Source organism: Entelurus aequoreus, linkage group LG11 (assembly GCF_033978785.1).
Source record: "Entelurus aequoreus isolate RoL-2023_Sb linkage group LG11, RoL_Eaeq_v1.1, whole genome shotgun sequence".
Lineage (NCBI taxonomy): Eukaryota > Metazoa > Chordata > Actinopteri > Syngnathiformes > Syngnathidae > Entelurus > Entelurus aequoreus.
In genome coordinates this window covers 12,443,115-12,460,903 of record NC_084741.1, presented here as the reverse complement: position 1 = coordinate 12,460,903, position 17,789 = coordinate 12,443,115, and the positions used below count along the sequence as shown (strand labels likewise).

The 17,789-nt window shown below is 32.7% G+C and overlaps 1 protein-coding gene across 1 annotated transcript in view; it reads right to left on the bottom strand.

Moving 5' to 3' along the window:
* Positions 1–2,921: 2,921 nt before the first annotated feature.
* ntd5 (ntl-dependent gene 5) overlaps positions 2,922–17,789 on the bottom strand; it is a 33,052-nt gene continuing 18,184 nt past the window's right edge. Inside the window, exons 6-8 of the mRNA XM_062062523.1 lie at positions 10,761–10,943; positions 7,582–7,779; positions 2,922–7,519 (exon numbers count right to left, since the gene is read on the bottom strand). Coding sequence (XP_061918507.1) covers positions 7,428–7,519; positions 7,582–7,779; positions 10,761–10,943 — 473 coding nt within the window. The 3' untranslated portion in view covers positions 2,922–7,427. The remainder of the gene's footprint in view (positions 7,520–7,581; positions 7,780–10,760; positions 10,944–17,789) is intronic.

Genomic DNA, 17,789 nt, shown 5'->3' with positions numbered 1-17,789 from the left:
GTTATATTACGCTGAGGTGTACGGCTGTAAACTTAGCTAAAAATGTTATGATAATGGTAGCATGCTAACATAGCTAAAAAATGTATTATGATAATGTTAGCATGCAAACATATTGATGTTAGCATGCTAACATTAACCATGTGTTAAGTACCAAGTTATATCACGCTGAGGTGTATGCCTGTAAATGTAGCTAAAAAAGGTTATTATGATAATGTTAGCATAATAACATAGCTAAAAAGGTTATTATGATAATGTTAGCATGCTAACATATCAATGTTAGCATGCTAACATTAACCATGTGTCAAGTATGGCTGTAAATTTAGTTACACATTTTTATTATGATTACGTTAGCATGCTAACATATGAATGTTAGCATGCTAACAGTAACAACGTGTCAAGTACCAGGTTATATCACGCTGAGGTGTATGGCTGTAAATTTAGCTAAAAAGGTTATTATGATAATGTTAGCATAATAACATAGCTAAAAAGGTTATTATGATAATGTTAGCATGCTAACATATCAATGTTAGCATGCTAACATTAACCATGTGTCAAGTACCAGGTTATACCATGCCGAGGTGTATGGCTGTAAATTTAGCTAAAAAGGTTATTATGATAATGTTAGCATGCTAACATATTAATGTTAGCATGCTAACAGTAACCATGTGTCAAGTGCCAGGTTATATATCACACCGAGGTGTATGGCTGTAAATTTAGCTTAAAAGGTTGTTATGATAATGTTAGCATGCTAATAGTAACCATGTGTCAAGTACCAGGTTATATCACGCTGAAAACTTAGCAAAACAAGTTAGCGTGTTAACATGCTAACATTAGCATGCAAACCGTTAACATGGATCAAGTATCAAGTGATATGACTCTTAAGGTGTACGACTGCAAAATTAGCTGAAAGGGTTATCATGATCATGTTAGCATGCTGAAATATTAATGTTAGCATGCTAACATATTGATGTTAGCATACTAACAGTAAGCAAGTGACAAGTACCAGGTTATTTTATGAGGTGTATTATGATAAGGTTATGATAATGTTAGCATGCTAACATATTAATGTTAGCATGCAGGGCATTACATTACAACATTAGCATGTTAGCAGTTAGCATGAGTCAGGTTAAGTACCATGTTATATGACTCTGAGGTGTACGGCTGCAAATTTAGCCAAACAAGTTAGCGTGCCAGCATGCTAACAGGTAGCATATGACTCAGGTGTACGGCAGCAAAATTAGCTGAAAAAGTTATGATAATGTTAACATGCTAACATATTAACAGTAACCAAGTGTCAAGTACCAGGTTAGATTGCCCTTAGGTGTACGGCTGTCAATTTAGCAAAACTAGTTATCGTGCTAACATTAGCATGCAAACCGTTAGCATGTGTCAAGTATCAAGTGATATGACTCTAAGGTGTACGGCTGCAAAATTGTCTGAAGCATTAGCATGCTAACAGTTAGCATGAATCAAGTTAAATGCCATGTTGGGGTGTACTGCTATATATTTAGCAAAACAAGTTAGCATGCTAACAGGTAGCATAAGTCAAGTATCAAGTGATACGACTCTAAGGCTGCAAAATCAACCAAAAAAAGGAAATATGATGATGTTAGCATGCTACATGCTAACAGTACCCATATGTCAAGTACCAGGTTAACAACATAATTTCCCCTTTGTGTGATGAACAAATCTATGCTAGCATGCTAACGTAAACAGGTAGCATCTACCAACCATACAAACCTTTCAGGAAGATGTTAGTGTTTAAATGCTAGCATTTTTGCTAACTGTATTGGTTTAAACCTAAAAATAATGGCTATTGGTACTTGATGCTATCTTGGAAGTAGCATGCTAACGTTTTTGGTAACTTTTTAGCTCATTTTATGTGTTCAAACCTACAAATGGTGGCTTTTGATACTTGACACCATCTTGGAAGTATTTTGACTTACCCAATGTTAGCATGCTAACATTGATATGCTAATGTTTTCAACCATTTACCATTTAAGCTAAATTTATTCGTTTACACCCCAAAATGATGGCGTTTGAAACTCGCCGCCATCTACATACTTCTCCTATCTTAGCATGTTAATGTTAGCATGCTAATGTTTTATGCTAGCTTTTTAGCTCATTGTATTTGTTCAAACCTACAAATTGTGGCTTTTGATACTTGACACCATCTTGGAAGTATTACAACTTACCCCATGTTAGCGTGCTAACATTAATATGTTAACATTTTCAACTAGCATCTAAGCTAATTTTGTTTAACACCCAAAAATTATGTTGTTTGAAACTTGCCGCCATCTTAGAAGTATACATACTTCTCATGTCTTAGCATGTTAATGTTAGCATGCTAATATTTTTATGTTAGCTTTTTAGCTCATTTTATGTGTTCAAACCCGGCTTTTGATAATTGACACCATCTTGGTATTAAAACTTACCCCACGTTAGCATGCTAACATTAATCTGCTAATGTTTTTAACTAGCATCTAAGCTAATTGTATTTTAATGATTTGGCGCCATCTTATAAGTATGCTCACTCCTATTAACATTTTATGCTAGCATGTTATTCGATTAAACCTAAGAATCATTCATTTTGATACTTGGCGGAATCAGGATTGTATGCTAACATTTTATGCTATACATTTTAGCTATTTGATTCATTTAAACAAAAAAAATCCTGCGTACGCTAACTTTTCCTATAACGTTAACGGTAGCAGGCTAACGTTTTATGCTAGCATTTTAGCTAATTTTGACCATTTAAACCATGAATTTTAGACTTGTCTCCATCTTGGAAATGTAAGCACGCTAACATTTTACGCTAGCTTTTTAGCTAGCATAGCATAGACAAAGGTTCATATTTGGCCCGTCAAAATTTCCACAAGAATGTTCTAGTCTCACGAATAACGAGGCAGAAGATGCAAAAGTGTTGACAAAAGTTTATTTCAAATCAATATAAAACGTGAAGAAGAGGAAATATAGAAATAATAAAAAATATTGAAGGACACTTTAAAACATTTTGCACATGAAAGATAGCTAGCTAGCTATGCTAAGCTAGCTGAACATAGCATCTTAGCTTTGTGTTTCAAGGTGACAAAGCAAAGTAGTGACATAGCCAATTAAATACCGTAGAACCCCATTATGTCGACAACTTGTCTAAAACGTCAACATAAACATAATCTACATGTCTGTCATATAAGGTCGACTAATGTTAGCATGCTAAAATGTTTGCTTATTTTACTTATTCAAGCCTAAAAGCCATGGCTTTTAATACTTGATGCCACCTTAGAAGTATGTTAAATGTTCCTATGTTAGCATGCTAATGTTTTATGCTAAAATGTTTGCTTATTTTACTTATTCAAACCTAAAAGCTATGGCTTTCCGTACTTGACGCCATCTTAGACGTATGCTAAGTGTTCCTATGTTTGCATGCTGATGTTAGCATGCTAATGTTTTATGCTAAAGAATTTTGCTTATTTTACTTATTCAAAACTAAAAGCTTTTAATACTTGACGCCATCTTAGAAGTATGTTAGCATGCTAATGTTTTATGTTGGGGTTTTTGCTAATTTTATTAGTTCAAACCTAAAAATAACGTCTTGATTTTTGACGCCATTTTAGAATTACGCCAACTTATTTTCATGTTAGCATGCTAATGTTAACATGCTGATGTTTTTTGTGAGCATTTTTACTCATCTAATTCAGTTAAACCTAAAAGCCATGGCTTTCCGTACTTGACGCCATCTTAGACGTATGCTAAGTGTTTCTATGTTTGCATGCTGATGTTAGCATGCTAATGTTTTATGCTTATTTTACTTATTCAAACCTAAAAGCTTTTAGTACTTGACGTCATCTTAGTCTTATGTTAAATGTTCCTATGTTAGCATGCTAATGTTTTATGTTGGGATTTTTGCTAATTGTATTATTTCAAACCTAAAGTAACGTCTTTTGATACTTGACGCCAACTTATTTTCATGTTAGCATGCTAATGTTTGCAGGCGAATGTTTTCTGCTAAGATTCTGGCAAATTGTATTAATTTAAGCCTAAACATCATAGCTTTTAATACTTGATGCCATTTTTAGAAGAACGCTAACTGTTCCCACGTTATAAATGCTAAAGTTATGCTAGAATTTTTGCTCATTTCATTCATTCCAACATAAAAATTATGTCTTTCAATACATGACGGCATATTTAGCAGAATGCTAACTTTTTCTGCGTTATAATGCTAACGTTAGCACGGCAATAATTTATGCTAGCATTATTGCTAATTCCCTTCATTCAAACAAAAAAATTATGGCTTTTAATACTTGGCGCCATTTTAGCAGAATGCTAAGGTTAGCGCGGTAATAATTTATGGTAACATTTTTGCTAATTCTCTTCATTCCAACATAAAAACTATGGCTTTTAATACTTGACGCCATTTTTAGAAGAACACTAACTTTTCCCACATTATAAATGCTAACATTAGTACGGTAATAATTTATGTTAGCATTTTTGCTCATTTCATTCATTCCAACATAAAAATTATGGCTTTCATTACTTGACGCCATTTTTAGAAGAATGCTAACTTTTCCTGTGTTATAATGCTAACGTTAGCACTGCAATAATTTATGCTAGCATTTTTGCTCATTTCATTCATTCATCCATCCATTTTCTACCGCTTATTCCAACATAAAAATGATGGCTTTCACTTGACGCCATTTTTAGAAAAACGCTAACTTTGCCAGCATTAGCACGGTAACAATTTATGTTAGCATTTTTGCTAATTCCCTTCATTCAAACCAAAAAACTATGGCTTCTAATACTTGACGCCATTTTTAGAAGAACACTAACTATTCCCACGTTATAAATGCTAACATCAGTCCAAAAATAATTTATGCTAGCATTTTTGCTCATTTCATTCATCCATCTATCCATCCATTTTCTACTGCTTGTCCCTTATTCCAACATAAAAATGATGGCTTTCAATACCATTTTTAGAAGAATGGTAACTTTTCCTGTGTTATAATGCTAACGTTAGCACGGTAATAATTAATGCTAGCATTTTTGCTCATTTCATTCATTCCAACATAAAAATGATGGCTGTTAATACTTATCGCCATTTTTAGAAAAACGCTAACTTTTCCTGTTACAATGCTGGCGTTAACACAGTAATAATTTACGTTAGCATTTTTGCTAATTCCTTTTATTCAAACAAAAAACTATGGATTTCAATACTTGACGCCAGTTTTAGAGGAACGCTAACTTTTCCTACGTTATAATGCTAAAGTTAGCGCGGTAATAACTTATGCTAGCATTTTTGCTCATTTCATTCATTCCAACCCAAAAACTATGGCTTTTAATACTTGACGCCATTTTTAAAAGAATGCTAGCTTTTCCTACGTTATAATGCTAACGTTAGCACAGTATTAATATACGTTAGCATTTTTGCTAATTCCCTTTATTCAAACAAAAAACTATGGATTTCAATACTTGACGCCAGTTTAAGAAGAACGCTAACTTTTCCTACGTTATAATGCTAACGTTAGCACAGCAATAATTTATGCTAGCATTTTGCTCATTCCAACATAAAAATTGTGACTTTCAATACTTGACGGCATATTTAGCAGAATGCTAACTTTTTCTACGTTATAATGCTAATGTTAGCACGGTAATAATTAATGCTAGCATTTTTGCTAATTTCTTTCATTCCAACATAAAAATGATGGCTGTTAATACTTGTCGGCATTTTTAGAAAAACGCTAACTTTTCCTGTTACAATGCTGCCGTTAGCGCAGTAATAATTTATGTTAGCATTTTTGCTAATTCCCTTTATTCAAACAAAACACTATGGATTTCAATACTTGACGCCAGTTTTAGAGGAACGCTAACTTTTCCTACGTTATAATGCTAAAGTTAGCGCGGTAATAACTTATGCTAGCATTTTTGCTCATTTCATTCATTCCAACCCAAAAACTATGGCTTTTAATACTTGACGCCATTTTTAAAAGAATGCTAGCTTTTCCTACGTTATAATGCTAACGTTAGCACAGTATTAATTTACGTTAGCATTTTTGCTAATTCCCTTTATTCAAACAAAAAACTATGGATTTCAATACTTGACGCCAGTTTAAGAAGAACGCTAACTTTTCCTACGTTATAATGCTAACATTAGCACAGCAATAATTTATGCTAGCATTTTTGCTCATTCCAACATAAAAATTGTGGCTTTCAATACTTGTCGCCATTTTTAGAAAAACGCTAACTTTTCCTGTTACAATGCTGCCGTTAGCACAGTAATAATTTACGTTAGCATTTTTGCTAATTCCCTTTATTCAAACAAAAAACTATGGATTTCAATACTTGACGCCAGTTTTAGAGGAACGCTAACTTTTCCTACGGTATAATGCTAAAGTTAGCGCGGTAATAACCTATGCTAGCATTTTTGCTCATTTCATTCATTCCAACCAAAAAACTATGGCTTTTAATACTTGACGCCATTTTTAAAAGAATGCTAACTTTTCCTATGTTATAATGCTAATGTTAGCACAGTATTAATTTACGTTAGCATTTTTGCTAATTCCCTTTATTCAAACAAAAAACTATGGATTTCAATACTTGACGCCAGTTTAAGAAGAACGCTAACTTTTCCTACGTTATAATGCTAACGTTAGCACAGTATTAATTTACGTTAGCATTTTTGCTAATTCCCTTTATTCAAACAAAAAACTATGGATTTCAATACTTGACGCCAGTTTAAGAAGAACGCTAACTTTTCCTACGTTATAATGCTAACGTTAGCACAGTATTAATTTACGTTAGCATTTTTGCTAATTCCCTTTATTCAAACAAAAAACTATGGATTTCAATACTTGATGGCAGTTTAAGAAGAACGCTAACTTTTCCTACGTTATAATGCTAACGTTAGCACAGTATTAATTTACGTCAGCATTTTTGCTAATTCCCTTTATTCAAACAAAAAACTATGGATTTCAATACATGACGCCAGTTTAAGAAGAACGCTAACTTTTCGTACGTTATAATGCTAACGTTAGCACAGCAATAATTTATGCTAGCATTTTTGCTCATTCCAACATAAAAATTGTGGCTTTCAATACTTGACGGCATATTTAGCAGAATGCTAACTTTTTCTACGTTATAATGCTAATGTTAGCACGGCAATAATTAATGCCAGCATTTTTGCTCATTTCATTCATTCCAACATAAAAATGATGGCTTTTAATACTTGACGCCATTTTTAGAAGAACGCTAACTTTCCAGTTATGATGCTAACGTTAGCATGCTAACATTAACATGTTTGGGTTATGTTGAAGTAAACGGGTTCTACTGTATTTGTTGTGGGCGGCCATCTTGCAAAGGGCAACAACAACCAGCAGGTGTACCTAATGAAGTGTCTCCTGGGAGGTCAGAGTGAGGTGATGAAGGTGAGGCGGTCACAAGGTTGGGTCCCCGGGTGTGTCGGGGCAGGCTAGGATCTCAGAGACCAGGCGGTGAGGGAAGAGTTTGTACTGCAGCCACGTGGGCTCTGTAGACCAAAGAGAGGCAGGTCAACATGGCCGCAGGAAAGTGAGCGGGTGGAGGGCTCACCCAGGTAGCAGGCGGGTGGAGGCAGCTGGCCATCATGGCAGGTGTGGGTGGAGGTGAAGCTGCAAAGGTGCTGCGGGTGTTTGCAGTAGAAGGTGACGTTGTGTCCGTGAGGCACCATGGCGTCCGTCACGTCAAAGGGCCAACGCTTCACGCCGTCAATCATCACGCGGCTCCTCTGGGCGGGGATCAGGCAGCGAGCTGACATTCAGTGGACAGTACATTAGGTACACCTACTCACCTTGACTGCAACAATAAACCATCGAGATCACTTCTTTACAATACTGCTCTTCATCTCTTATTCTACTCAAGTGAACAACCTCTAAATAAATGTCTTCTCATTATTCAACTTCATAAAAGTATCAAACTTAATGTCTTCCCATTACAAACAAAACAAAAACAAACCCCGTTTCCATATGAGTTGGGAAATTGTGTTAGATGTAAATATAAACGGAATACAATGATTTGCAAATCATTCTCAAGCCATATTCAGTTGAATGCACTACAAAGACAACATATTTGATGTTCAAACTCATAAACTTTATTTTTTTTTTGCAAATAATTAACTTAGAATTTCATGGCTGCAACACGTGCCAAAGTAGTTGGGAAAGGGCATGTTCACCACTGTGTTACATGGCCTTTCCTTTTAACAACACTCAGTAAAGGTTTGGGAACTGAGGAGACACATTTTTGAAGTGGAATTCTTTCCCATTCTTGCTTGATGTACAGCTTAAGTTGTTCAACAGTCCGGGGGTCTCCCTTGTGCTATTTTAGGCTTCATAATGCGCCACACATTTTCAATGGGAGACAGGTCTGGACTACAGGCAGGCCAGTCTAGTACCCGCACTCTTTTACTATGAAGCCACGTTGATGTAACACGTGGCTTGGCATTGTCTTGCTGAAATAAGCAGGGGCGTCCTTGATAACAACATATGTTGCTCCAAAAGCTGTATGTACCTTTCAGCATTAATGGTGCCTTCACAGATGTGTAAGTTACCCATGTCTTGGGCACTAATACACCCCCATACCATCACACATGCTGCCTTTTACACTTTCACCCTAGAACAATCCGGATGGTTCTTTTCCTCTTTGGTCCGGAGGACACGACGTTCACAGTTTCCAAAAACAATTTGAAATGTGGACTCGTCAGACCACAGAACACTTTTCCACTTTGTATCAGTCCATCTTAGATGAGCTCAGGCCCAGCGAAGCCGACGGCGTTTCTGGGTGTTGTTGATAAACGGTTTTCGCCTTGCATAGGAGAGTTTTAACTTGCACTTACAGATGTAGCGACCAACTGTAGTTACTGACAGTGGGTTTCTGAAGTGTTCCTGAGCCCATGTGATGATATCCTTTACACACTGATGTCGCTTGTTGATGCAGTACAGCCTGAGGGATGGAAGGTCACGGGCTTAGCTGCTTACGTGCAGTGATTTCTCCAGATTCTCTGAACCCTTTGATGATATTACGGAGCGTAGATGGTGAAATCCCTAAATTCCTTGCAATAGCTGGTTGAGAAAGGTTTGTCTTAAACTGTTCAACAATTTGCTCAGGCATTTGTTGACAAAGTGGTGACCCTCGCCCCAGCCTTGTTTGTGAATGACTGAGCATTTCATGGAATCTACTTTTATACCCAATCATGGCACCCACCTGTTCCCAATTAGCCTGTTCACCTGTGGGATGTTCCAAATAAGTGTTTGATGAGCATTAATCAACTTTATCAGTATTTATTGCCACCTTTCCCAACTTCTTTGTCACGTGTTGCTGGCATCAAATTCTAAAGTTAATGATTATTTGCAAAAAAACATCAAATATGTTGTCTTTGTAGCATATTCAACTGAATATGGGTTGAAAATGATTTGCAAATCATTTTATTCCGTTTATATTTACATCTAACACAATTTCCCAACTCATATGGAAACAGGGTTTGTATATATACATACATATATACAGTATATACATATACATTATCTATATATTTATATATACATATACATTATATATATATTTATATATATATATACATACACGTTATACATATATATATATATATATATATTTATATATATATATATATATATATATATATACTTTTTTATTAACTTTAAGTCTTGATACTTGGCACCATCTTAGAAGCATGCTTATTTCTCTTATTTAGCATGCTAATGCTAACATGTTAGCGTTTAAATGCTAGCATTTTTGCTAATTTTATTAGTTTAAACCTAAAAATAATGGCTATTGATACTTGATGCTATCTTGGAAGTAGCATGTTAGCATGCTAACGTTTATTTTAGCTTTTTAGCTCATTGTATGTGTTCAAACCTACAAATTGTGGCTTTTGATACTTGACACCATCTTGGAAGTATTTTGACTTACCCCATGTTAGCGTGCTAACATTTTTACTAGCATTTAAGCTAAATGTATTCGTTTACACCCCAAAATGATGGCGTTTGAAACTTGCCGCCATCTTAGAAGTATACATACTTCTCCTATCTTAGCATGTTAATGTTAGCATGCTAACGTTTATTTTAGCTTTTCAGCTCATTGTATGTGTTCTAACCTACAAATTGTGGCTTTTGATACTTGACACCATCTTGGAAGTATTCTGACTTACCCCATGTTAGCATGCTAACATTGATATGCTAACATTTTTAACTAGCATCTAAGCTCATTTTTATTTGTTTAACACCCCAACATGATGGCGTTTGAAACTTGCCGCCATCTTAGAAGTATACATACTTCTCCTATCTTAGCATGTTAATGTTAGCATGCTAACGTTTTTACGTTAGCTTTTTAGCTCATTTTATGTACACAATATATTGATATGTGTATATATATATATACATACATACATATATATATATATATATATATATATATATACATACATACATACATTGTGTGTGCGTGTATACATATACAGTATATATATATATAAACATTATATATATATAAAATATTTACATTATATTTATTTTATGTAATTATTTGTAGAAAAATATAAAAATGTATTTATTTTGAATTTTCTCCATCTGAAGGCACTAACCTCAATAAGTTAAAATTTTAAATAATGTATTAAATATGAACAAAAAAAAGGAATATTTATTCTATTGCATTTCTAAAAAGGTCATTTTTAAGAGACATGGCTGACTCAGCAGTTCACAGAGTCGTGCTGTCCTCACCCCTGCAGGAAGGTGGCGCTGCACTCCAGCTGCCGTTGGACAAGCAGGTGACCTTCTGGGCTCCGTCCAGCCAGAAGTTCTTCTTGCAGAGGTAATGGATGTCAAAGCCCACCTCGTACTCCGTCTTCTGGACGGCCACCACGTAGCCCTGCACCACCTCATTGGGGGGTGCACAGTACAACTCTGTGGGGGGCACAGCAGCACTTCATCAAAACAATCATAATAATAATAATAATAATATATTACATCTCTACATCAACTTTACATCCATCCATCAATATGAAGCTTTTTAAAGGTTATTTTCTATATTTTATGGTAAACTAACAAAATAGGCAACATTTAGTAATTTTTTGTTTCATGCTGTTTGTGTAAAAAAATAAATAAATAAAGGTCTTGGGGATTTAAAAGGACTCCCTCATAAAAGTGTTAAAAATAAGTCATTAATCATTATATATATTATTTTTACTCAACACTTTCATGTCTGGATCAACCTCACATCTATCTGTCAATTATTTATATATATATATATATATATATATATATATATATATATATATATATATATATATATACACACATATATATATACATATACACATATATATATATATATATACACATATACACACACATATACATATACACATTTATATATACATATATATATATACATAAGTACATACATACATATACACATGTATATACATATACACATAAATACATATATATATATACATACACATTTATATATATATATATATATATATACATACACATACTGTATATATACACATATATATAGATACACATATAAATACATACACACATATATATACACATATGTATATATACACATTAATAAATACATACATATACACATGTATATACATATACACATATGTATATATACACATATATAAATATATACATACATATACACATATATATATATATATAAATACATATATATATACATACACATTTATATATATATACATACACATAATGTATATATACACATAAATACATACATACACATATATAGATACACATATACAAATACATACATACAGATATATATACATACACACATATATATACACATATGTATATATACACATATAAATACATACATACACATATATAAATAAATACATACATACATACACATATATAAATAAATACATATATACATACATATATATATATACATACACATATATATTTGCACACACACACTAGGCTTGTACGGTATACCAGTATTAGTATAGTACTGCGATACCAATAAATATTATTCGGTACTATACTGCCTCTAAAAAGTACCGGTTCCCCACCCATCGTTGTTGTCATGTCTATGACGAGCATGTTCGGGCACACACAAGAATATACAACAATTCTTCTCAACAAAAGAGGATAAATATAATCTTAGAGAAAAATGTAATTTAAAACATTTGTACGCACGTACAACACTTAAGACCTTCAGTATATCAATATGTGGAATTAAATGATGGAATGGATTAAGCAAAGCAATCAAACAATGTACTAATATGATCCACTTCAAGAAACTCTTCAAACTTAAAGTGTTTACAAAGTACAAAGAAGAAGAACCATGACAAACATTCTCAATTTATTTCATCCATCCATTCATTCATTCTTAAAGTAATCTTACTTATCTCATCATATGAAATATGACTTTCTTCACCAATTATTATTATTAAATTCTTACTATTATTCATTTATTTTTATTGTGATTACCTATGGAGTTTATTGTGAATAAAATGAGAACAGGAAGTAAATAAAAAAGTTTCAGCAACTGTTATGTAAAGAAAAGGGGTAGGATTAAATAAGCTCTGCTTCTTCCTACTCCTTTTCCAACATGTTGAAAAGAGAAACTGGAAATTGTGATGTATCATGTTGTATGCACGCATGTTCGAAATAAACTCTAACTCTAACAAACTCTAACACACACAGAGTACTTACAAGCAGACACAGTGTGTAGACAGAAAAGGGAGAACAGACAAATTTTGGTGTAAAAAGTCAAGATAAAGGTGAAGTTATAACACTGAAACACCCGCAGGAAGAGGCGCTTTAACACATGGCTAGCTAGCTAGCAGCTTTCAACCCAATACACACAGGTGAATGAAGGGCATACTTAGTCAACAGCCATACATGTCACACTAAGGGTGGCCATATAAACAACGCCGACACTGTCATAAACATGTGCCATATAGTGAAACCACATTAAACAACACTGTCATAAACATGTGCCATATAGTGAAACCACACTAAACAACACTGTCATAAACATGTGCCATATAGTGAAACCACACTAAACAACACTGTCATAAACATGTGCCATATAGTGAAACCACACTAAACAACACTGTCATAAATATGTGCCATATAGTGAAACCACACTAAACAACACTGTCATAAATATGTGCCATATAGTGAAACCACACTAAACAACACTGTCATAAATATGTGCCATACGGTGAAACCACACTAAACAACACTGTCATAAACATGTGCCATATAGTTTAGTGTGGTTTCACTATATGGCACATATTTATGACAGTGTTGTTTAGTGTGGTTTCACAACGAATCCATGACTAAATTAATCGCCAAATATTTTTATAATCGATTTTAATCGATTATAAAAATATATATGTATGTATATATATACATTTTTTTCACTTTTTTTTTTTCACATCCAAATTAAACGATTTCTATTTTTTCTGACCATTTTTATCATTCACATGGAATTTTTGGGGGTACTTTTTTATTTCTTTAAATTTAAAAAAAACTTTGTCTTCCCTTTTTTTCATCCACTTGAACTTTTTTTTTATTTTATCCGGATGAAACTTATTTTTTTACATTTTGTCTTTTTTATACCCATGAAACTTTTTTTTTCTAACTCTTTTTTTTGTTTGTTTTATCCACATGGAACTTTTTTTTGTACTTTTTTGTAAAAACTTGTAATTTATTTATTTATTTTTCGTCTACATGGAACTTTTTTTTTTACTTTTTTTTCATCCGCATGAAACTTTTTTATACCCACGAAACTTTTTTACTAACTTTTTTCTTTTGTTTTATCCACATGGAACATTATGTTTCTTCCTTGTCATCCAAATGGAACGTTTTCTATTTGTTTCCCTTTTTTTTATTGATAGAAACTTTTTTTTTTTTTTGGTACAATATTTTTCTTGTTTTTAATCACATGGGACTTTGTATTTTTTAACCTATTTTTTCTTTTTTTCATTTAAATGAAACTTTGTTTCTGTACTTTTTAATAAAAAAAATCACCCACCAACATGGAACTTTTTACTTTGTTTTCTACCACATGAAACTTTTTTTGTTTTACTTTTTTTTCCTCCAAATTGAACTTTTTATTAAAAATTGTATTTTGTCATTCTCATGGAACTTTTCTTTTACTAACTTTTTTTCTTTTGATTTATCCACATGGAACTTTTTATTTTTATTTTTTTTAAGTTTTTCTCTTATTTTCATCAGCAAAAATTATATATATATATATATATATATATATATATATATATATATATATATATATATATATATATATATATATATATATATATATATTATTTATTTATTTATTTTTTTTGATGATGAAAAAAGAGAAAAACTTTTTTAAAAATTAAAAAAAAAAGTTCCATGTATTCTACTTTGAAATATTTTTGAGGGAAAATATTGCATATTTTGTTTGTTTATCATATAAAAAGGACATTAAAAAAAATATTTTTAATAATATTTTTTTATTTTATTTTTTTAATGCCCTTTTTATATGGTAAACAAACAAAATATGCAATATTTTTCCTCAAAAATATTTGTAAGTAGAATAATTGATATACATTTATTAGAGCCTTTAATAGGTCAATAATTTATAACATTGTTTCTATTTTGTGTTTTTGAGCAATGACAGTTTTCAAGAAAAAACAGCCTGCATGGCAACTTTGTGTTGTCAAAATCAACATTGGAACTTTTTTCAAATTCAATTTCACCTGTTTGCTCTTTTATTCCACTCGTTAAGGTTTTTAAAAATAATATGTATATAATAGTATTTTTAGAAGGTTATTGAATTAGCTTGTGGGCCGCTGAAGGCCACACTTTGGACACCATTGATATAAATCCATTTTTAGACACAAAAGGCGCCTGCAGTGTCGTTTTAATGTCTACTATTCTTTTTTAGAGGATGTCATGAACATTTTAGACTTTAGATGAAAATCCATGGAACCAATTAACACAAAGTGGTTTTCACTGAGGGCCACATGGCAGTTATGTTTGGTCCCAGAGAGCCGATTCTAACAGTAAATACTATTATTACACCAGTTTTTATAGTTTTTTTCAATCAAAAACTCAAATGTAAAAAAAAAAATGTTAAGTTGCAATAATGTAGTGCATATTACTGTAAATGTAGTGCATATTACTGTAAATGTATTGTATATTACTGTACATGTAGTGCATATTACTGTAAATGTATTGTATATTACTGTAAATGTAGTGCATATTACTGTAAATGTATTGTATATTACTGTAAATGTAGTGCATATTACTGTAAATGTATTGTATATTACTGTAAATGTAGTGCATATTACTGTAAATGTAGTGCATATTACTGTACATGTATTGTGTATTACTGTACATGTATTGTATATTACTGTAAATGTAGTGCATATTACTGTAAATGTAGTGCATATTACTGTACATGTATTGTATATTACTGTAAATGTATTGCATATTACTGTAAATGGAAAAACAGTACTGCTGTTTTTGTGGTTAAAAAAAGGCAGCTCAGTTGCCAGAATTTTACTGTAAAATGGATATTTGTTTTTTTACTGTAAAAAAAACAAACTGCAATCTTACAGTAAAATGTTGTCACCTGAGCTGCCAGTTTGTTTGTTTTTTACAGCAAATCAACAAGTGTAGATTTCCTGGTGTATTACTGTAAATGCCAAATCTGCGCCACAGTTTATTACAGTAAAAAAAAAAAAAAAGTTGTTTTCATTTTGAGAAAAATGCTGTAAAAAAACACAGCAAATTTCACAATTTTACCACAAAATCTGTTGCTACTTTTACATTGCACAATAACTTGCTTTGAAATCATTATTATTAGTATTTATTTCTATTTAAAAATGCTTTGAATGTTTGATCATATAATTTTTGCATAATTAGACAATATTTAAGTTAAAATCATTGGCGATTACAAGGAGTACTTTTTTTTTTCCCCTCCCGAAATATAAACATTTAGTAAGACAAGTTACACTACTTTATTGATACATATTATTTCCAGGCTTTTGAGGGCCAAATAAAACAAAGTGGCCCCCCGGGGCTTTGAGTTTGACACCTGTGTGTTAGCATCTAATTGTACCGTAAATTTTACATTTGATTTTTTTACTGTAAATAAAAAAAACTGCACTTTTACAGTAAAATGTTGACACCTGAGCTGCCAGTTTGGTTTTTTTACATATTATTTCCAGGCTTTCGAGGGCCAAATAAATCGAAGTGGCCCCCAGGCCTTGAGTTTGACACCTGTGAGTTAGCATCTAATTTTACCCTAAAATTCGATTTATTTTTTTTTACTGTAAATTAAAAACAATTCACTTTTACAGTAAAATGTTGACACCTGAGCTGCCAGTTTGTTTGTTTTTTTTACATATTGTTTCCACGTTTTCGAGGGCCAAAATAAAATGAAGTGGCCCCCGGGCCTTGAGTTTGACACCTGTGTGTTAGCATCTAATTGTACCGTAAATTTTACATTTGAATTTTTGACTGTAAATAAAAAAAACTGCACTTTTACAGTAAAATGTTGACACCTGAGCTGCCAATTTGTTTGTTTTTTTACATATTATTTCCAGGGCCAAATAAAACGAAGTGGCCCCCCTGGGCCTTGAGTTTGACACATGTGTTAGCATCTAATTTTACCATAAATTTTTTACTGTAAATAAAAAAAACTGCACTTTTACAGTAAAATGTTGACACCTGAGCTGCCAGTTTGTTTGTTTTACATATTATTTCCAGGCTTTTGAGGGCCAAATAAAACAAATTGGCCCCCCCGGGCCTTGAGTTTGACACCTGTGTGTTAGCATCTAATTGTACCGTAAATTTTACATTTGAATTTTTGACTGTAAATAAAAAAAACTGCACTTTTACAGTAAAATGTTGACACCTGAGCTGCCAATTTGTTTGTTTTTTTACATATTATTTCCAGGGCCAAATAAAACGAAGTGGCCCCCCTGGGCCTTGAGTTTGACACGTGTGTTAGCATCTAATTTTACCGTACATTTTTTAATGTAAATAAAAAAAACTGCACTTTTACAGTAAAATGTTGACACCTGAGCTGCCAATTTGTTTGTTTTTTTACATATTATTTCCAGGGCCAAATAAAACGAAGTGGCCCCCCTGGGCCTTGAGTTTGACACGTGTGTTAGCATCTAATTTTACCGTACATTTTTTACTGTAAATAAAAACAACTGCACTTTTACAGTAAAATGTTGACACCTGAGCTGCCAGTTTATTTGTTTTACATATTATTTCCAGGCTTTTGAGGGCCAATTAAAACAAAGTGGCCCCCCCGGGCCTTGAGTTTGACACCTGTGTGTTAGCATCTAATTGTACCGTAAATTTTACATTTGAATTTTTGACTGTAAATAAAAAAAACTGCACTTTTACAGTAAAATGTTGACACCTGAGCTGCCAATTTGTTTGTTTTTTTACATATTATTTCCAGGGCCAAATAAAACAAAGTGGCCCCCCTGGGCCTTGAGTTTGACACTTGTGTTAGCATCTAATTTTACCGTACATTTTTTACTGTAAATAAAAACAACTGCACTTTTACAGTAAAATGTTGACACCTGAGCTGCCAGTTTGTTTGTTTTACATATTATTTCCAGGCTTTTGAGGGCCAAATAAAACAAAGTGGCCCCCCCGGGCCTTGAGTTTGACACCTGTGTGTTAGCATCTAATTGTACCGTAAATTTTACATTTGAATTTTTGACTGTAAATTAAAAA